Source organism: Aythya ferina (genome assembly GCF_964211825.1).
Source record: "Aythya ferina genome assembly, chromosome: 10".
NCBI classification, from domain to species: Eukaryota; Metazoa; Chordata; class Aves; order Anseriformes; family Anatidae; genus Aythya; species Aythya ferina.
The window spans coordinates 5,663,887-5,686,541 of record NC_140306.1 but is presented as its reverse complement, the minus strand read 5'-3'; the positions used below and the strand labels follow the sequence as shown (position 1 = coordinate 5,686,541).

General features: G+C 40.4%; 1 protein-coding gene across 4 annotated transcripts in view; it reads left to right on the top strand.

The window, feature by feature from the left end:
* TAFA1 (TAFA chemokine like family member 1) overlaps window positions 1-22,655 on the top strand; it is a 225,082-nt gene that overhangs the window by 5,486 nt on the left and 196,941 nt on the right. Inside the window, exons 1-3 of one of the 4 annotated variants that reach the window (XM_084530373.1) lie at window positions 1,242-1,813; window positions 3,863-3,983; window positions 4,293-4,340. In XM_084530373.1, coding sequence (XP_084386499.1) covers window positions 3,866-3,983; window positions 4,293-4,340 — 166 coding nt within the window. In that variant the 5' untranslated portion in view covers window positions 1,242-1,813; window positions 3,863-3,865. Of the gene's footprint in view, window positions 1-1,241; window positions 1,814-3,862; window positions 3,984-4,292; window positions 4,341-22,655 lie in introns of those variants that run through there. The other 3 variants (XM_084530374.1, XM_084530375.1, XM_084530376.1) reach the window with 3 other exon arrangements.

Sequence of the window (22,655 nt, the reverse complement as noted above, 5' to 3'; positions counted from 1 at the left end):
TTTGGTTGTCTCTTTTATCAGCATTTTTTTTTTTTTTGGAAACTTCTAGACCCTTCTGAGGCCAGAAAGTAGCAGCAACTGTTCCAGTTCTTGGCCTTCTTCCAGTATCTAAGGAAATTCTTAGGGAAAACGTGTATTAAAGAGAACATTATGTTCCCAACTGTACTAGTGTTGCGTGGTTTCATACAAAATATCCAAAAGAAATGTTGACCTCTTGAAAGCATCTGTGCCCACCACAGGACTTGTCCTGAGCCACCCTCTCCCCGGGGCAGCTTTGGGACCTGCCAAGAGCTGTGCTGCAGTGGTGTTCAGGAGTGAGGGGAGGGTTTCTCCCATGTCACTTCACCCCTCACCCCAACAGCTTTATTGTGACAAGGCTGTAAGAAAGAGCTGCTGTGAGCGCTGGGGTGGAGACCAGTGCAATGATCCTGCCAGTCTGCAGGGCCAAGCTCTTAATGTGTACTCCCCAATGAAATACAGAGGCTCCAAAGGAGAGTACAGATTGTCAGGTAAACTCACTGCAACTCTCAGCATTTCCACTGAGATGTTCGTCCTTGGGTGCTGAGAATGGGGTGCTTGGGAGTAGGATACCTATCACTGTTACTTACTATTGTTGGTGTCTGGAGCTGGTAAGCAGTGAAAGTAGTATGCTTTTCCATCACAGGTTTAAGAAAATACCAACACAGTTGTGTGTTCACCCTGAGCTCTTAAAATGGAAACTTGTTTTGTCTCCTTGCCTTCTTCCTTTTGTAGGCAGAGATGTGAGCTGTAATGCTGAGTGAATGGTGTGCTTCGATGTGTATTAAATATATACAATGGCTCTTTAAAAAAATAATTACATATGGTACGACAGGGAGAGGAAACCACTCCATTCCTGTAAATGGCCACTTAAGACGTAGCCAATAAATAAATAACCGTAATAAATAATTTTAGCATAAACAGCCCTAGCATCTTAGCATTCAGGAGGAGTAAAGCAAAGCTCCTTTCTATTGTCTGTTGAGCCGCATGGCAGCGGAGTTGCGAGCAAGCCCCTCTCTCAGGTGCGGCAAGGTGTTGCAAAAACCCTGCTGGCGTGCGGGATCCGGCCCCTGCCCGCCCCGCACCGCCCCTGCCCGCTCACAGGCGTCTGTCAGAGGAGAGAGAAAGGGAGAGACGGAGCCTTTCTTAGCGTCTCCCTCGGCTGTCGCGAACAAGTGCGGGAGGAGCGCCCGCGGAGCGAAGGCGCGGCGCAGCCCGGCCCCCCGGCACTGCCCGCCCGGCCCCGCGCCGGTGCCGGAGCCCATCCGCAGCTCCGGAGCCCTGCCTCGCCACCGGGGGCCGTGTCGTTTCAAGGCATGTGATCCCCTTCCCGAGCAGGGATGCGTTGATCCAGGCTACGGTACTTACAGCATCGTATAGCGGCGTGCCTACGGCTGCCCGGCTCTGCACCGCCCGCGCTGGAGTGAGGCTGCTCTTGGCGTTGAACTGCTGCTCGTCCTTAAGTATCCTGGAAGCTGCAAATTATCTCAAGATCACTTCAAAGGTCTCGTCAAGCAGAGGGTGATGCTAGGAGATGATTTAAAGGTGAAAATGAGAAGGTTTCCACCCCTCAAACCTTGGCCACTTTTCTGACGGCAGTGTCTGAGAGCTCAGATGTCTTTACTCTGGGAACAGGATTTGTAACAAGAGATTTTTTTTTTCCTCATAATCCTGATAAAGAAGATTATTGGGAAGCTATTAAAATCCCTTATTGTGGTACAGATGGATTTTAAAAAGTGTTAGACCTTTCCAATGAACACTAATAGAGTGCTCTGCTCTTGGTTGGATTACTCAGGTAAGGAGCTTCTTTAGGATTTAAGATTCAGAAAGCAGATCTAGAACTCATCAGATCATAACGGGATGAATGCTTTCTGCTGTGTTTCTTAATAATGATAAGATGATCTGTGCATAAAACTGTGTATAAGTCTGCTGACAAAAGTGCAAGACAAATGTTTGTAAGAAATGCTGGGGTTTGAACAAAGGTAGTTTGTAATAGTGTAGTTTCAGAAAGGTTTAAAAAAAATTAGAGACCATAAATAAATGTGGGTTAAGGAAGTCTGCTGTCCATGTGGTTTAGAAGATGATGCGTGAAGAAAGACACAGGAGAATTAAGCAGACCATAGAAGTTTGGCTTTGCTTTACTGCTTGGCTAGATTTTTAAAAGTTCAGTTTAAATAACCCGAATACCTGAAATATCTCTGAGAATTACCTTTCTCTCTTAGCTTCTTGTATAAAAAAGTATGAGCACCAAATATGACAAAAAGGCATTAATTCTTGAAGACACAGGAAGCCTTCTGGGAGCTCCCTGATCTGAGGGGACTGAATCTATTTTGCAAGATAACTAGGTCTGAAGAGAGGAGAAGTACGCTGTACACTGGGAAGTAAATAGTCAGCAGTGAAACTAATTATATGCTGAGTAGTGCATCAGATCCTCTGAACAGAGAAAGAGCCTCATGCTGATCAAAATAATGTTTGGGTGTTTGCTATTAATTAGACTTGTCAGTTTACGTGGCTCTTTTCTGCCAGTTAGTCTTAAAGGTTCCCGAAGGCTATGTCTACTTCTTTAAAACTGGGCGAACATATTTTTCCATGGATATATTTTATCGACACTGAGTTTTTCTCTATTAATGCTGCTAATCTTCCTGCTGCAGAAATTCCACTGATAAGTCACACAGACTTCTTTAATTTTTGTGTAAAGCATGTTTTTTCTATGTGAGAGATTTAATCTTTCTAAGTCTTTCTTCCTCTGTGAAAATGATGTTCAGCTGATTGGATTATTAGATAGAAAACGACATCATGTCATTGGCTGAAGAAGGAGAGTGCCTGAAGTTTGATTAATTTAGCAATATGAAATGCAGCGGAAGGTGTTGTTAAGGGAACTGGACGATGTGTAGCGTAGCTGAGCCTTGCAAACCTCCAGATCCTTGCAGACATTAAGGAAGAGCTGCTGAAGTTGAAAAGTCAGGAAAATTTAGCCAGCTAGTATGATAGTGAATACAAGTATGAAAAAACAGATCAGCTGTACTGGATGCACAAGTACATCAGCACTGAAAGACAGAAAGTGCCTTTCCCCTTTTTTCAGTAAGTTTTTCATTAAAAAATTGACATAACCTATTTTGTGAAAAAGATAAAATATTCTATAGAGTATGTATGAAAGGCAGTCTGGCCATACTCCGTTCCCTTTTGCACATGCAGAGGTTGAACAAAAGGAATCTGGTTGCATCTGGGGATTAGAAAATAATTCTGAGAAACAATTACTTTGTTTAGCAGACAGCATCATGATTAAAAATTAATGCTCACGAAAGTAAAAAATAAATAAAAAATCTTTTACCTTCTGGGGCAGTATTAGTCTTCCAGTACTGGGGATGGAATATTTTTGAAATGCATCTCAGATGCCTGATAATGTTGTATCCCTATCTGCAATGTGTTTAAAGTAGTTTTGATGCTGTCTGGACATCACAGTATTTTTAGCTGGCCTTGCGATTTCCCTCCCCGCTTTTAAATTCGGCAGTGGACCAGTGTGGGAATATTTCCCAGCCTTCTGTTTATATTTTCTTGTTGTGTTTTTTTCCCCCCAAGTCCTCAGATCATTAGTTTCATTTTTGCCACTGAATTATTAAAGTTATCCAGGCTCCTGTGCTGGCATAGTGTTACATCAACTGTCCTTTTTGGGCATGACCTTTGTTGTATGACAATTGCATCCCATGGGCGAAAAACTGACCAGGTAAAAAAAAAGATGTTTAACAAAAGGAGTAGAAAAATAACAATGCTGTTGTAATGGAAACTGACTATTCTGTGTGCTACAAGGTGATGGATAATAACGTCTATCTAATATTTTGTTTAGAGAATGGCAGTGGTCTCTGCAATGTCCTGGGTCCTGTATTTGTGGATAAGTGCCTGTGCAATGCTGCTCTGTCAGGGGTCCCTCCATCACACTTTCCAGCAGCATCACCTGCACAGACCAGGTAGGACTGATATCAGCTGTGGGATGCTGTAAGATTACAGGCTCTCCACCATGCTCATGTCTGTCTTTATAAATGACTGACTAATCATAAAATCCATTTTATCATTTAACTTATATCCATTTTCTGCCTTTATGTTGCAGAGCATCCTTTTTGGTCTAACATGTTGCGCTTTGCCAATATTATGTTGTAATATTCATCCTTTAATGTTGTCTTCTAATAACCTCCCAACATGGGAATCCCATTCTGGATAACAGTTTAGTTTCTGCCTTTGTCCTTATTTCTATTTCCCTTTTTCCCCCTTTCATGCAGTTCTGGAGTGGGTGTACAACACTGAAAGACGTAACAGCACAGTTTTGGGTAACTTTATTTGCATTATCTAACTTAAGCTGGACAGGTATTGCTTACTTGAAATGCTGTTACCACATCTCCCTCAGTCTTTAGTGTTCACTGGAGGTCAGGTGTTTGCCTTGGTGTAAATGACAACACAGTTTTTCTTAGGTTCACAAGCTTACCTCTGAAACTTGCAGACATGCAGCTCAGAGGAAAATTTGGGCGTGTCTCTCAATGGAGTTAAGCATGTGCAAGGCTTTGAGTCAGACCCTCAGGTTTGCAATGAATGCAACTCACTTTGACTGTTGTGATCCACAGAGACTGCACATCAGTTTTATTGTACTTGTGTTTTTATTAATAAATTCAATTTTTCAACTGTTAATTGTGCTTTGAAGAGGATGAGCCATGTTTAAAAATTGAGAAGTTGGTATATTCTAGTGCAGTATCATCTAGTTAAAGTTAGATAGACCATGAGTTGTGTATTACAGATCTAGAACCACAGAAAGGAGAGAGAGGTCTTAAGAGCTTTAGAAGTGGAAGATGGTAAATATTAAGTTTCAGTGACACATCACTTAATATTTGGCAGTTAATACTTGGAGTTTTTAATAATCAAATGGCATACCTTCAAAAAGAGATGTCTTTATCAACCTAATGATTCAAAGTTTTTTCCCAATTATTTCCCTTATCCAAGAGTCATAGGTCTTGCTTTCTTGGCATAGTCTTGTTTTCTTGTAATAAAATGTGTAATATAGAGAAACAAACTTAAGTCCTTGACAGAGCAGCTCCAGGTAGCTACATTAAAACATTAGATTAATGCTATTATCTTTACTAGCTTGCACTGGAAGTTTGAGTCTTTGAATGGCAATATTTTTATTTGGGACTTGCAGAGAAATGAACAAAATATTTGTTACAACACAATTGTGGGTAATGCTGCCAGTTTTTTAAGTCTGTCCCCCAGTGAAGGAAATAGGAAAAAACAGCTCAACTAAGCAGGTAGGTAAAAGGAAAATGTAATCTTGTTTTGCAAAATCAGTTGAAACAAGTGACATTATGAGAAAAAATGAGAGCTGGACAGATTCAGAGCTCTGCAACATTTGCCTAAGGTTGAAAAATCACCTCTTTTATGAGGCAAGAACAGCAAGACACTGAATGCATACCAAGTGTTAGAGAAATGTGAAAAATGACAAAATCTTTCACTCAGAGATGTGATACAGATAGAGTGAAGGTTTTACAGCTGCCTCATCACCTACTTAGGCTCGCAAGAGGGAAAGCTTGGCTGTTTCTTTCTCAGGCAGCATCTCCACACCCTACACGAATAAGATTGATGGTGTTCTGATCCCAGGCAGCCAATTTCAGTCTCTCAAGAAATAATCCACTACACTGACAGATGAGTAGAATTTGACATGATGTTCACCTCGGTTTCAGATTGTGTGGCACCTGGGAAGTAACAGTGAGCGGGCATCCTTTAGGGAAACTGCTCAAGATTTTGGGCAATTTCTGCTGTCACAACAGAAAATCAAGACTGTTTTTTATAAGGCCATGAATTTGCAGTCTGCCAACTGAATGCGAAAGGTTGTACATAAAAGGGATGGAAATATGTTAACTAGCAAACTGAGTGATTTTAATGTATTCAACTGCAGTCCCTGAGCACACCCTATTTTTCATATTTATAATATTAGGAATGCGTCATTTACTTTTAGTTAGTCACTGTGTAAGTAAGATTAAAATGTTCAGCCAAATAAAAGTGAATAAAAAATGGATGCAGATGAACCAGTACATAATTTCAGTAATTTAATATTTGGTATATGAAATTTCAACTTATTGGATCGTGGCAAATGTAGCTGTAATCAATAGCATGCTCAGCATACCTTTTCCCTCAGTTCGTGATATTCCATAGATAACGAGAAGCTCTAAAATAAGGGCAATTCTTAGCTGCTCAACTCCATTTTGGGGCTACCTTTGTACAACATGATTAAAAAGGCAGATTTTACCCTGTCTTGTGCTTCTCATACTTGATGAATAGAAGAGCCTCACTAAGAACAGGAAGGTGCAGGTAAAAGATAAAATCCTCACAGAGAGGATTTAGCGTAATAAACTTGAACTGAACTCAATGGATTAATGCAGTGAGTATACCCATCTGTAGTATTGTGGTTAATTCAGTTTTGAAACACTGGAAATCGAGGGTAATGTATGAGAAGATTAGTTTATTATCAGACATTTCTGAGCTTGTTCTTTTTTTCTCCTCCTGTAACTATCTTAAGCAAGCATCTGAATGGGTTGAAATAGGTTTCTACACTCGGTATGCAGTCACAGAAGTTTAAATCTTCCTTTCAGTGCCATATACAGTTTTATAGTTCGGGATTTTATTCAGTTAGATGACTTGGCAGAAGGTGCGAACTTGAAAACAAATGTGATGAACCATTTTACGTGACAGCATTTGTAATTGACTGGAGGTTTATTTTCTGTGAAATGTTGGCATGAGGGCACAGATAGTAAGAGCATATTGCTTGATTTTTAAGATGGATTATTCTGTATTGTCTGTACCTGTTCATGAATTCTTTCTTGTCTTATTAACACAATGAAAAGTTTCAATGCTGCAGTTAAGTACCCTTAAGTGATGATAGCTGTTCCTTTTGACTGAGACAGGTGAGGTGGGCAGGGTAGATTTCTGAGCTTTTTCAGTAGGATCCAGAGACCTTAATGGGGAGTAAGCTAGCTGAATGCCATTACAACATGATTCCCCTTGGGTAATACGTATAGTTTTCTGCAGCTTTTTATGGATATATTTCATTTTGATGAAAATTGTTAAGCAAAGGATGTGTGATAGCATTCACAGGAAATAACTTTGTGCAAACAAATTCCATTTTTCAGAAGTATGTCATTTCTGCATGATTTAATAAGAACCAGCAATAATGAGTAGAATTCCACATTGGCTGTTTTAGGTTGTAAGAAGCTCTATGGCTGTAGAGCTGTTGAATTGGCCTGAGGATTAGAGTGGACAGGTTGTGATTTGCAGAGTTAGCTGAGTGCCTGTGATAGTCCATTGATCATCTGATTGACAGTATTGACTCTGTCCCAGAGGCAGAGTGTAGATGCTGGCATTTGGCAAGAAAATAAAATATTCAAAAAGCAGTGTTTCATTTTTCTCTAAATTAAAAATAACAATTAACCCTCCCCAAAACTGTGCAATTCTTAGTAATTTTTCTGGCTTTGTTCTATGAATGAGGGATGTCTTGCACCCAGTGAGGACCATTAACTAGCACTGAATCACACTGGACAGCACTGGTCATGTGTTGCTTAAAAATATGGGAAAGTACACTGGAACCTGTAAGTTCATGCAAAATAATTGGCTACACGTTAAGATGCTAGGCTAGTCTTGCACACAGCATAAAGATGTGAGGCAGACACAAGCAGAAACATGTACCTACTATAGCAGTGCTGACATTTGCAAATATGTTAATTAAAGATAAGTTTATTCAAAGGAGGGAAGTCATGGGCTGAATCAAGTATGGCTGGAATTGTGAGTCAGTAAATGTGAAAGTATCTTTTATTGTGACAGTAGTTAATGATGTGCCCATTAAAAATCACCTCAGTAAATGATTCTCTATACCTCATATTATGAGGAAGAAAATCGGCATCGAAGCAATTCTATGCAAGCTAACAACCAACATCAACCTAAGAGTTCTCTGAGCATCTTTCTTAGCAGACAGCATTTTGCAGAAACTTGAATTTGTGGCTGTGAGCAAAAAAATTTCTTAGTTCTGATCTTGGCCCTCCCACTGATTTTTATAGCCTTGAGGGGAAACTGCATATTTTCACATTTCAAAAGGTCTGCTATTTTCATATGTCCCGAATGCGAGGCTATCCAGTTCAAAACAGCCTGTGAAGAATGTTGGTCTGAATCTCACTCCTCAGTAAGGTGTAAATAAAATATTCTTCTGTACTTGGCAGAGCAATTAAGATTTGGAAGATGAATTCAACAGGGTTTTTGCTCTTGGTGTTGACAGAAGCAGATCTAGAACTAGGTAGTTAATACATGAGTGGGTACGCTTTCTGTGATCAGTAAGAATTGTATTCTATTAGTAATTTGGTGTGAATGCAAATTGCCTTCAGTATATAGTGTCTAAAAGGCTGTGCAACAACTTGGCCTGTATGCAGTAGATCAGATCGTGGACATGAAAGCTGACAACTGGAGCTTCCTGCTGTGTTAATTGAAAGGAACAAACTGATAAGCTTTAACATCTGGTTCAGATGTCATTTATGTCAGTAAATACACTTGAAGCAGCATCCTGGTTGGTTCATGATCAGAAAAACCTGCTTCCAGCTTGGCATTCCACAGGTGCTAGCTGGAAATTCTCTGCGCTCTCAGTGACTTTGTTGTACGTTTCTGGCCTTCACAGGCTGTACTTGAAACTGTGGAATCACCACCTGCAAGGTAAAGCAATCCAGCCTGGAGCTACCTACTGTGTTCCTGGTCATGCACGAAATATATCTGGATATATGTGGACGAATGTGTTTGTGTTTTGTGGAAGCAGAGAACTGATGCAATGAAGCCAACACTTCGGGACAAAGTAGGACTGCTGTCAGCCCGGTAGCGATGAACCACCTGCAGAGCTTGTGTGATGCACTCGCTGACAGCAGCAGGCTTTATTAGAGGCGTAGCAGCCTGTGGCTTTTGAAGAATCAAACCTCCAAACAGGAGCAGACTTTAGGGCTTTAACAGTCTCTAAGATAGAGTGCAGAGGGTATGTAGCACTGCCCTGCAGCAAGCAGAGCTCGATGGAGGGCCGAAAGCAGGAGGACACCTCTCTCCTTCACCACTGTGTAGCTCAGCTGCAGGTGGAGGAAAGCTGTCACCGGTCACAATGCTGAACGTGACACCTTGTTACTTCTGATCCAGGCAGACAAGGCAAGCTGAGGGGAGCAGGTGTTGCAGCTCAATGGGCTGTGAAGAACAGCATGGCCATGCTGTATGGTGTGCACCCAGCTGCCCGCTGTGCACAGTGTGGCTCCACAAGCTGCTGCAAGCACCGCTGTGTCTCCTTGTGCAAGAGCCCCAAGCCTAGGGTGCTTATGGTGGTATTGCAAGAGGAAGGCTGTCTCTTGCACATGCAATTTTTCTGTGCTCATGTTTGGATCCCCTGCCTGTGCCATCCCAGCTCCCCTTTGGACCTCTCTGCAGGTGGCTGGGCAGGCAGGAGCAAGGTATGTTGATCTGCATGGCAGGAGCTGCTCTGGGGGAGCAGGGACCAGAAAACCTCTGTGAATGCAGTGGCCCCAGCAGGTGCCTCCTGATCTCAGAGCAGCCCTTGGGGCTGTGGTGAGGCATGGAGGGACCTCTCTGTGCTATTTGTAGCTTGCAATCGTGGTTTTAAAGACCGTTAGAATTCATACCGTGGTGGTTGAGCTCCAAGGAAGAGTTGGCACCTACAAATATAACCCCCAATGGCAATATAGGTTGCTCTGCACTGGAGTATTTGTGCTGATAATGTCAGAAACCTCCCTTTAATGATTAGCCTACTTAAGTCCAAGACTCATTTATATTTTAAAAGGCAACATCCGAGTGCATTTTCTCATAAGACAGGTGTCTTTTTCTCCCATTGTTTCATACGGTTTTATCCTATCCCTCTTACAATCTCTGGATTTCTCTTTGAATGTTTTCTTTTTCTGAGCTGCTGTGAAATCAGCCTTTGCTGTGAGCAAGATTTATTTTCCTGATGGGATTCAGCATTTTTGCTATTTCCAGATGCTCTGTATAAAGCAGTTCTCTCCAGCTAAACTTTTTTTTTTTTTTTTTTCATAGTAGAAGTGCTGGAGACTTCTTTTCATTGTGCTCTAGGCAGGGTCAGCTACGACTGCAGCACAATTGGACTCGAAATTTATTATACTCAGTCAATGATGCACAGTGGGGAATTGGGGGGTGTAAATTAAGCTGAATGAAGTTACAAAGCCCCATGTATGTATCTGACTCATATTTCTATGCTCTGTTTAGAAGACTGTTATCTGACATTGCTCTCTTCTATGCACCTTCTGTGTAGCTTCCAGAACAGTGGTTTTCCCCTTTTCCTTTGCATGGGGTGAAGAAACCAATCTAGCTGTCCTTGGAAGGTAATGTGTTCAGTGACAGGATCATCGTTGCTATTATTTGATAATCAATAATTGTCATAGTATTCTATTGTAATCTTTATTTTCCTTTGGGGAGGGTGGGAAGTGAGTTAACTGTGGGAGGGGAGGACCTTACTAGTTCATGGATGATGTGAGTAAATCAGGATTTTTGGAATCAAGTCCTAAATGCTTGGAGTGATCTACACATCTGGCACCCTAGTGGTAGACACCCATCAGCTCATGATCCTGAGCTTTTTTTTTTTTTTTTTTTTTTTTTTTTTTTTTAATTCAGCACTCTTACAGCTCAGTCTGTGAAGGTACTGGGCAGGTTCTGCACTGCACAAGGTTCAGCCAAAGGGGGCACTGTACTTGTTCCAAGGCTTGGAGTTCACTTCTTCCTTGAGAAAGGGCAAGTGAAGTAAGACAAGGCCAATCTGTAGTCAGAGGTGGCCGAACTTGCTCAGTGGTGCTCTCATTGTGGTGCCTGAACTTTGAGCTATGTGTAATCCTGGAGAAGACTGCTCTGCACCAACAGCTCCCACTGACAGTCATGCATGATGGTCTTTTTTAAGAATGATGCCTAAATGTTTCTCCTCTGAGCTTTGAGGGTTTGTTTCTATGACACACACCCTGTCACCATAAAAATAGGCAGCTAAAATGCAGATTAAATGGGAACCTTTGCTCCTTTATTATTTAGGAGAGCTGCTCATTCAGGTCAAAATGTGCATTTAATCTGCCCTCTCACATGATCCAAAAGTCCAATTGGATTAATAGTTTGGATTCTGTAGATGACAAATCTGAATCAAGAGCCTTTGTGGCAAATACACTAAATACAATGAGTAAAAATCTATTCTGCAGTTAATTTTCATGCAAGTAAAAGTTGTACTCGTGGAGGACTTGACTGGGAAGCACCTATGATCAGCATGATAAACCATTCCAGTTTATTTGGAGGTAGGGAACTGGGCATTGAAAACTTCTGATGTAAATAATGCCAGTAGGTTATATAGGTCAGCCTGAGTGCAGGCAAGAGCCTCAGGATCTTAACTGTACACACTTTGATAAAACTTTATCATCTTTTTTTTTTTAGTGTCCTCGTTAATGCTCTTCAAAAATGCTGTTAAGTATTTCTGGCAAGCAAAGCTTCAGTGTAATTTTACTGTATTGTTAAGGATTTATTAATTATAATCTTTTCTTGCAGAGTCTATTTATATTCGATCATGACATTAATTGGTTGCCAAAACAAACTAGAGTTAATTGTGTTTAATTAAGTGGTTGGGAGCAAGCAAGGATGGTTTATTTGGAAAATCAGTTTCATTGATTTGTATGTTTACTTTTTTTAAAGAATGTGAATAAATGAAGGGACCTTGTTGTTTAGGACCTTTTTTCTTAAATGCTGAACTGTTGTCATCAATAACAGCTGTGGCTCTGTACAGATTCACGGATGAATGTTTACATAGTACTGTATATATTTCCCTATACAAACCTGTTAAGAAGGAAATTATCTCGTTCTGAATAATTCTGAATTTAGATAAAAATTCAAAACCAAACAGAATTGAGATCAAGAAAGACTGACCTTAAAGGTAAGGTAGTGTTCAGAACTTCATCTTGAAAAATACATTTGTGAGGGGAAAAAAAAACTAGTTCAGCTTTGGCATTTGGCTGAAGGTGTTTTGTATAAGGAAGTTATAGTAAAATACACTGAAGTATGATTATAATACAATATATTGTTTTATGGCTATGATACAGTAATATATATGTTTACCCATTTAAAAATCAGCTGATTTTACTGTTCAGAAGCTTTTGAATGTTAGCCTACTTCATGTTCTAGTAGTGAAATCAGAGCAGAGTGGAGAATTCTGAAACCTTAAGGTTTTTGAGGAATTGCTTTCTGAAGCTGAAACTGTCTAATAATGTAAGGGGAAAAAAAAAAAAGACTAGTTTGGTATCTCGCTGCCTTCCTCTTTTTCTACCTTGATATTCTTGATAAACACTTTTTAAATCAGCATAAAATTTCTCCATTATCCCAGCAGCCACCTAAAACAAGTACTCATCCTGTTAAATGAGTAAATTCTGTCTGGAAGCATATATTTAGATATGCCAACAGTGGCCCTTTTTTTGAAAAGATGATGACCTCACAGACTTCAAGTCCAATGCCAACACAAACCCAGACAGGGTCTTGTGTGTTCTTCCAGTTGGTACCAGCTTTTGTTTTGGTGTGCAGCATCAGTGAACTTAAAGGAGGCCTATTTTTCCAAAAGTTGCCTTTTTTCTCAATAATCAACTTCCTCTGTCTGCTGTTCTAATAGGATGTATTTCCCTGATCTAAAATCTTGCTTAAGTCTGTAAGTTACCAGGGCTCTACTAATGATGTGCATATTACAAACTCATGAAGTTCCTCTCTTTGGCTACTTTTGGGATGCCTTTAAATTTGGGTGGCCAGTCAGCCAAAAGGCACTATTGTGCATGAAAATAGGAACTCTAGAGATGAGTTGGAGATAACAGACGTCTTTGAATGAGTTTGTAATTGCTTTCAGTGTGCCAGTGCAGGATCTGACAGAATGATTGCGTCCAAGCTGGCTTCCACATCTGTAGTATAATTATTTCTGTAGTAATATTGTATTTTGTGAGCCTTTAATGACCTGGGGAAGAAAAAGATGCATTTTTAGAAACTGGCTTTCCATGGCTGAAACCTCAGCCCTTTCTCCATGAATTCAGCTGCCCAGGTGGTGTTTATTTTAAAAGTGTTTCAAGTTCTCCAACAAATAGATGACTCCTTTAGTTTTAATTTAGCTTCTCTTGGTATTTCTATTATCTTTCTGGTTGGCAGGCAAGGAAATCCAATGTGCATCAAATGAAACCATTTGTCATGGATTAGTGCATGCAAATGCCTTGATGACAGCAATAGACAAAAGCCTGCGAGTGTCTGGTAACTTCGGAAGAGAAAATTAATGAGGCCCAAACACCACAGCTAGTAATCCTGAGATGAGTTTATTAAATACCTAAGAGTAAGGCAACACTGTTTCCCTCTTTTGCCTTTGCCTTTTTATTTTAATCTTATGGGAATCTTAAGACATTAGGTGTCCCCTGCTAATTGAAAAAGTGCCCATGGGACCTTCTGACTTTTCCAAGGCTACTCAGTGGCAGGACCTTTCCTCTGTCTATTAACACCCATCTGTATCCACAGCAGAGGTGGATGACGGGACTCCTGGCAAACAGACGCCCATTAGTGATGCTCCAGCATGCACATCCCAGTATGTCACAGTGCATCGTGTGCATCAGATGAACTGCCAAGTGGGATACTTCAGTGAGTCTTGTGGAGGTGAAACACATCTTCCTCAGTGTCTTGGTTGGAAATGCTCTGCATTTCCCTTATCCCTTAAGACAGAAATGAGTAACTGTTTAGTGCCAGTCTCCTCCTGTTGGTAACTCATGGAACTGAACGAGTTGACAGTGATTGTTAGATCTTTATCTCATGTTTTTATTTGTTATTCAGCTTCAGTATGATGTTGATTAGACTCTTAAGTCCTGAAAGATAAGTGTGGGCTCTGAGTTTTCTACTTAAAGGACGGTATGAGGAAACAGTGGGACAAAGTTGTAAAAAGAATTTGAAGATACCCCGACTGGGAGCAGGATGTGGATAGCAAGCATGCTGTGCACATTGTATCTCCACCCTTAGGAGAGCAACAGACTCAAATGCTGGGGATAAAAATAGGCACGAATTAAAGAGAAGGGGATTTCTGCTTTCAATGTGAGTCATTTCATGGTTTCCCCTGGTAAAAGCGTTCCTTGACTTTTTGGATTGGATTTGAATTGGCTTTGAGCTGCATGATGTTTCGTGATGATGTGCTTTATACGAGCAGCAGGGTATCAAGCGGTTCTTTTGTGCCAATTGTACTCCTCTTCTAAGGCTCAGGCTATGCAAGTCCCCCTTGAACCAAGTTCTTATGTAAATTGAATTATTTGCTAATGTTCTTGTTTTCTAATCTATCAGAGGAATAGGGGGGAATCTATAGTGTCTAGAGATGGAAACAAACTACAAAGCAGTATCAAATTTATGCTGAAGTTCTTCTGATAAGGATTATATGTCTTTAGTGGGCTGCTCCCTGCCTCTGAGAGGCTGTGCTCTTTAACAGGTGAGAAGTGATAATCCCTTAGTCCTGGCAGAATCTATGAATCAAAGTCTGTTAGGGGAAATTCATATAGAATTTAAAATGCAGTCCTGCTTTCATATGTAAATTTAACAAAATATTTTTTTCTGCATAATAAGTGTGTTGTATGCTTAGTACCTAAACTTCTGGAGGTCCTCTTGTAAGCTGTATCCTGTCTCTTTTAAAAAATAAAAAGACTTTATTGCCCACATTTCACATCAGAACTAAGTAAACATGTGACCAAGATTCAGAAATGCCTTGGGGAGGGGAAGGGGGGGATTCAGTATTCTGATAGCACACACAGATCTCCAGAACACTAACATTTGCTATAAAGAGAGCAGAGGTTTACAGGGTACCCAACCAACACCTGCTTTTCTGTTCATTTTTTTTTCCTTCATCTCCAGCCATGAGAGAGTTGTGCAGCAGTTGCACAGAATTTAACATTGGATCACAGGAAGATACTGAGAGATCACCACCGTGGGTATATTTAGGGTAGTGGAGACCACAATAATGGAGGCTTCATTGTTCTGTTCCTTGAGTGAGTTTATGGCATTTGGTGGCTGCCAAAGACACCGACCTCCCAACCTGCCCAGCTGGCAGCCAGGACAGGCATCCCATCCCTGGTGCTCCATCCTTGGCATGGCTTGGTGATCGAGTACAGGCGTTGCTGTGAGCTGGGTGATAGATCCTGGAGGCTCTTTGCTCCTTCTTCTCATGAAATCAAGTGCTTCAGTGTAGGCCAACTTCATGCTGGCTTAAACTTTCATGGTGGTTAAGCTATAATCTATCCGACTGCCCCAGCTGTGAGGTGTAAAGAGCCTTCACGTTCACTTACTGTTACTCAATTGACAAACAAGTTGTAAAGGCGCAGTGGATTTTTTCCCTGTGTCCCTACACTCAGCTGAACCACGGGCTCAGCATGTGCAGATGGGCATTGCTGTATTTGCTTCAACGTGGAATTTGCTTTTTGCTTAATTGCTTCCTTCAAGAGATAAGGCTGGGTTTGTCTTTAGACAAAAAGGCTTCTGTTTTAAGTGTATTTCTCACTTGAAAGCTGAGCTTCCCACCAGAGTTCTGCATGATGCTTCCAATCTTTCGCAGGCAGGGTAACACTGATTCTGCATAACTCAGTGTATTTTTATAACACGTCTGACTTGCAAATCTTGTTAACTGCACGCTGTTATCTTAAAATGCTTGCAGGCTGGCTACAGCAGCATAAAAACCAGTGGCAAGATAAATCATGTCATTTTTCTTTTAATAAGGGGGAAAAATTCAGAATACTTCACTTGCCACAATTGGGGGAAAAAAACCACACACATACACACCTTTAATCTCTTGATTGCTTCTGAAGATGTGAATTGCTCTGGAGAGGCCTGGAAGATCAGTCCCCAAGAGGACGGTGCTGTGGGAGTCTGCGAACTGGAAAAGCACCCCTAAAGGCTGTCTTGCTTGGCCCAGCCAAAGGTGTGGAGGGACTGGGGAAGAGTGGGGTGCTGTTTGGGTTCTGTTAGGGTGCTGCATGTCCTTCCCCACTGGAGGCCCTTTCTGGCTGCTGCCACTGGGTTTTGAGCCTCCTGTTGAGGTTCTGCTTCTCACTGGTTGGGATCTAGAAAACCTATGAGCTTAGGAAAAGGTCTTCCACACTATTTACCCCTGTTTTGGCTCTTTATAGCTTTTTATGAGTGTTTATGAATACTGTCTTCTTTCCTGGCAGGATTTCATTCTCTCATAGAGGCATAGCAGGAATCCAATATCCCAGCTCATGTTGGGGCCACCTGGTTGGACTGAGGTCTCCTGGCAAGGGATTCTCTTCCCCAGGATCCTTCTCCTCTTGTGCAATGAGAGGGCAGCTGAGCTTCAGCTGATGGCCGCTGCCTAATTTGCAGAGGGCATCTGGAGGATTTGTTAGGCTTTGAGAATTAAACTGGGATTTGATTTCATCTGTATTGCAGAATTAATTTAAAACTTGCTGGATTTAACCTCTTGTGGTTATGAGCTTTTATGTGCTTAAGGAATTGTAGCAAATTTTCTTTTCTATTGTGACAATTGTTTTATTTTCCTAGGCTGGAGGAATACACAGGGTAACACTGCATTTTGAAAGCAATATTTCCTTTGTGTGAGTAAAGCAGTGTAAATAATTCAATTTTTTTTTTTTATTTGACAGCCAAAGCAAGATATCAAATGTTGGTTTGGTGCAGTATTTACATTTTGAAATTAGTTTAGAGCAATCTAATAGTTTTCCTTACTAACTGGAAAAGAAAACCTAAAACAACTTGTCTGATTTCTAAACACTAAAAGAAAAGCAAGGAAAAGGCCAGATTATAATTATATAATCATGAACTCTAGAGGAGAAGGTACTGCTTCTTTCCTTAAATTGTGTTTGGTATTATATCTGATTAGAGCTACTCTGATTTTAATCACTTTTCTGCCATAGGAACTGACCCCGCTTCTTTCTCACAAAAAGGAGAGCTGCGGTGTTAAAATACTGCTGGTAGAGAGGGTGGGTGACTTCCAGTAGCCCCTGAGATATCAATTTTGAATAAATAATTAGGTAATCAGGAAAGCAGAGGTGAAACATCAGGATCTTCTCTTCCATCTGCTATGGCACTGCTCCTGGCCTCTGCTCTTCCATTCACAAAAGAAGCAGGAGCCCACAAGGAACTGATGTCTATGGTGCTACCGGGGTGTTTAGCTGACTGCTCTGTCATTTTAAGATCTTTGCTGATTTCATGAGCCTGTTTCACTTGTCAGGGTGATGTAGTTATCCATGTCAGAGACCAGTGCCCCTTCTCCTTTACCCAATGCACAGCTGTAGCAGTTATTTTGCTGTCCTTGAAGGAACACAGGCTGAAATCTCACTATTTTAAAAGAGATGATGCTTCTAGTTTTTTTTCTTGTTTTTGACTGAGGCTTGGTATTAGAAATGCTGTCTTTATCTAAGTGATAGCATCTGCTTTTGTCATTTTTATGTAAACTCAGCTCTGCTTTGCAGAGCACTGCTGTTCTCCGCTTCTGGAGAAAATGTAATCATCTATCAGCACTGATGCTCTGTCTGTGTACTCTAATATTAATCATTGAATCCAACAGCTATTTAAAATATTTCTACTTATGCCTTTTTCATGACAAGTTCTGGAGGGTTTTGTGTGTGCACTCAGGGAGTGTAGTGGGAGTCATAAATGACTGGATTGTATTTTAAAGAAGAATATTTACAGTAAGTTAAATAGAGATCATGTGCCAGACAAGACCTTCAGTGAAATTGCCTAGTTTTGTCAGTTAAAAAACAAAAATAAGAATTGGGAATGTACTGATTTTGGCAGGATCCACGTTTTGATAAACTAAATGAAAAGATCTCAGCATCTCTTTGAAGAATATAGTCATCAGCGTGGTGTTTTGGATATGTCCCTGGAAGCTGGTCCAGACAATGGACTGGAATCTGTCTTGCACTGGTGCTACGGAGTTGTCTGAATTTTTCCTTTCTTGGGGAGAAAGTCTGATCTGGCTGACCTCTCGTTCAGCACATGGGGACCCAACAGTATGGCCAGGCAGCAGCACAGTGCAAAGCCCGAAGGCTGGTTTTCAGCAACAAAAAGCATGATATTTCTGCAGCTTTGTGACTTGTGCAAGTGCCAGCATACTTGTGTGTGATGTCTTTTTGTACTGCTACCTAGCTCAGTGGACAACCAGGTGCTGTCATACCTTGCAGAGCCCCAGATTTCTGCCAGCTGAAACTTTATAGGGGTGTATTTTTTTTTTATTATTTTTTGAAGGCCCTTCATCATATTGAGTAGGAAATGTAGATTCATTTCAAAGCTGATAGAGCTGATTATGTGTTTCTTAGAAAACTAAGAAGGTCTGAGGTGTTTTTACCATTATGAATTACTTTCTTTGTATTTTCATGTCCTTCTTTTTGAATTGTGACAGAGTCAGCAACAAGTAGCCCCAGATTTTTTTTTTTTTTTTACAGTTATTTACATAGAATGGTACCTATAAATTTTGGAAGTTTCTAATGTGAAGCCTGTGAATGAACATATTGCAATGCAGTTTTGAGAAATGTCTACTGAATTGTATCTACAGAAGGTAATGGTGCCATCATCCTACTAAAAACACTGATTAATGTATTTAGGACAGTAAGTCATGATGTGAAGTTGCTGATTTTTGATGTCTCCTTAACAGTTTTGATATGAATGCAAGTATTTATGCTGGGTTATATCACTGCCTTTTTTTTTTTTCTCATTGCTTTTACTGTGGCATGTAAATGTCAAAAGAACAAAAATACACATCTTGTAACAGGAAGAAGATGAAAATTTTCCATTTTGCTCTAGTGCTCTGAGTACTTTGACATCTGTAATGTAATTATTTCCCACTAAATAACTGACCCAGTTTTGGATAACCTCTTCTGTCTGAAGTGTCTCCCTCTTGTGTAACTGAAAGTTTTGGAAAGATGCTGTAAGAAAAGGAAGCTTAATTTTGTTCTATTGCAAAGCCTCCTTATTCATGGCTGTTATTATAATTTTGCATATTTCCTTTCCTTACTTACTGAGGAAGGTGGCAATGTATCATCTCCCAAAATGTGTGTGGCTGTTCACATGGCTAGGTGCACCTAACCTTTTTGTTCCCGTTGATGCATATTCGTGGGCACAAGCCTCTGTGTGTTATCTCATCTTGTAGTGCAAAGATGCATTTTTGGCTTGCAGAGCTGGATTCTGGCCCTATTTTCTTCACAGAACGTTGTCCTTTGCTCTTCCCTTATTTCTCATACTCTCAAAATAGCCTGTGGTGATAATGTTCAAAGAGGCAAGGTCTTAGTCACTGTTACAGATAACTGGGTGGTAAATGTTTCCCATCAGCTGACCAAGTCTTGCAGTCAGCTATTGCAGTAGTTGCAAGGATTTGGGGACTGGTTGTATTTCTGCTGGGTCTGGCTGAAGACTGAAATGCTTCCTTAGTCTATTGCTGAGAGCATCTCTCATCATGGTGTGAATGCCAGGCTGGAAAGAGATGCTTGTTGCAGAACCTGCTGCTTGTCAGGAAATCCCTACATTGCATTGTCAGGTGGAAATGCATGACCTCAGTGCTTACGAGGGTTGGTTTTTTTTTTTTTTTTTTTTTTTTTTTTTAAATGAAGTACTTAAAATCATAAAGGACAAATGTATGAAGCCTGGGAGCAATGTTAGTTGTCCTGCCTTTCTTCTCTAGAAATACTTTTGTTACATTTGGAATTATGATTCCTGTAAGAAATTCTGAAGTACATAACTCCAGTGCTGAAAATGGTTGAAGTGTCATTAAGTGTGCCATGACTGCTTTTATCTGTATTTAATCATGGATAAGTGCAATTCATGCTGCAAACAAAGGTACTTAAGCTGTGCTCATATACACGTCCATACCTTTACTGCAAGCCAACTTGTTTTCTGCTTTAAGTTCCATGCTATTATATGGATTTCTTTCACTGGGTTTTTGGGGCTTTACATTTCCACGTGTGTGGAAAGACTCAGAAGTTTCAAATCTACATAAATAATCCCCTGGGTGATCCTCTGCTCAATAAAGCCCAGGTGTGTACAGTTTGTCCAGTTCTGCACCTCGGTGCACTGCGCTCTGGTTCTTGTGGCCTCCCCAGGAGGGACCGGTGCCTTGCTGCATGGGTACCCTGAGCTGCTGCTGCATTTTCGGATGGGGCATAAAGATCTGGTATTTAGCAGTGAGTGGGGATTTGAAGTAGTAACAGGTTTTCTTTACGATAAGCTTGCCAAACATTTTGGTTTCATCACACTTCTTCTGGCAGTGATGGATATATTAATTAGCATTTTTATCGTGTAATAGTCTATAGCCTGAAAATGTCAAACTGTGAGCACATTTGTAGATTAGGTTTAACTATTAGTGCTATTCCAGGATTTATATATAGATACGTATTATTTCTTTATTGGCAATATTAAATCATCATAGTTGGAGAACTATACATCTGTTCGTGATTCATTTTTCCCCTGCCACCACAGAAACATAGAGACATCGCAGCGTCTCACCCAGCTGTCAGTATTTGAAGATGTTTTCTCTTGTTAAGTCTCATATATAGCTATACAATATGGGGGAGTGGAGGATATAAAGGTTTCATCAAGATGCATTTCTGTAACTTAATTTATATTTATTTTTTCGAGGAAGGAAACTTCTACATCTGTGAGGAGAAAATGAGGTAGACTATAAAACATTGTTTTTAATGGCAGCAATGAAAATGTTCTGTGATTTGGGATGCTAGAGCAAGTCTGCTGGGAAATGGATTAGTAGGCCAGGAGAGGGTATTGTGATCAAAATGCATAAAAAATTAATTTATCTCACAGTCCTACAATTTATCACGTAGGTATCACCTCTTCACGTGAGAAGATACATGAGTGTGGATGCAATATTGCTCTAGTGCTTATATCTTATTCCAGAACTTAAATAATTTAACACTCCTGCTTTAACCTTATTGAAATATTAAAACACTGCAATCCTTTAGATTTGCTTTTGTTACAACTGTAACACTACGTTTTCGTGTCATCATGACACCGGTTTGTAATTGCAGCCCAGACAGGTCTTTGGACATTCAAACAGAAAGCAAAAACTTGTTTTGACTGGTGAGTCTTGAGCAATTTCATCATGAACAAGGACACGCATTACAAAGAAATAGTAAATTAGATTCATTGACATCATGAGGCCTTTTTAAAACCTTTTTCATTTGCTCATCCTTGCAGCTCACATCTTGACTTAGACATTTCCCATCTATGAAACTGTTTAGAGTGATTGCTTTTCAAGCTGCAGTAGTTACACTTCACAGTTGGACTTGGCTGGTAAACAGTTATTTCATCTTATTTCAAAGCAGATATTTTTAACTGTCTTTCAGACATTTTAATAAAGAATGGAACAAATTAAAATCCATGAACTGTTGTAGAAGAGCCTCTGGGCTGGGGGTGGTGGTGCAGGGAAGAAGCGGAGCATGGGAAATGTGGAGTTATGTCCTGACATGAGATGTGGGGCTTGCCATTCTCATTTGGTTCTCAGGGTCCAGGAGAGTGCCCTGGCAAGGCTGCTCTGATCTGTTTGTGCCTCTGACCAGGAACTGACCTGATCCTCAGTAACTCTTTCCTGTAAAATTGCTGCCAAATAGCTATTATCCTCAAAAGCTTCAATGCTATTAGATTTTTAAAATAGTTACCGGGGAAAAAAAAATCCCAATTAACTTTAGTCACTGTGCTTAATTCAATTAAGCTGAGCTGATCCCCACTGCTTGTGGAGCTGGTGAGCCTGGTGTTGCAGAGAAGGCTTGCTCCTCTCCTGCTGCCCCACGTCCTCTTTCCAGTCACTGCACAGCTCCTGTCTGCACAGCCACCAGCTTCTGGAGCTGGAATCCCCTTTTTGCCTGCATTCCCCTAATTAATTGCTTATCTCCAGGTCTCTTAAAAAATTCATAATTGGTGTATGTAGCTGGTTGTTTCCCCTAAAGTCTGGAACCATTTTATGTACAACTTATCTCAGTGTACAATCACCTAAATTAATACTAATTATCATTTCTGAGACTCCCATGGATTGTTCATTTTCTGAAGGGAGAGAAATTCTCTGGACTGCATTTTATTGGTGTAGAGGTCATGAATATCATTGTATTAATCTTTTTTGATTACTAAAACCTGATGACTCAGATTTCTTCTTCCTGAAATGTTTTTGGTTCAATTAATTTTTTTTGTCTCTGTATCTAAATCACATGCTGCTGTAGTAAATCACCTGAAAACAAAACTACATTTTTGGCATCAATTTGGACTTGTTTGTGATTATGGCTGTTCTTGTCAGACTTCCATTTGAAGAAAAATGTGAAAACCCTTATGGAAAGTTAAAATTAAAAATTATGCAGATATTTCAGCTAACCTGACATTTCTGTTGTGAAATATCGTCACCTCTACATTTCTTGAGAATTTGTCATTAGCGGGTTTGACTGTCATTTGCATTATTTTTGCCTTTTTTTTTTAAGCACAGGAGTATTAGTATTTCTTGGAATTTTTTTTCTGTTTAAGGTGTATGGCACCCAGCCTTTACCTGCAGGGTGACAATAAAATGCACACTAGGACAT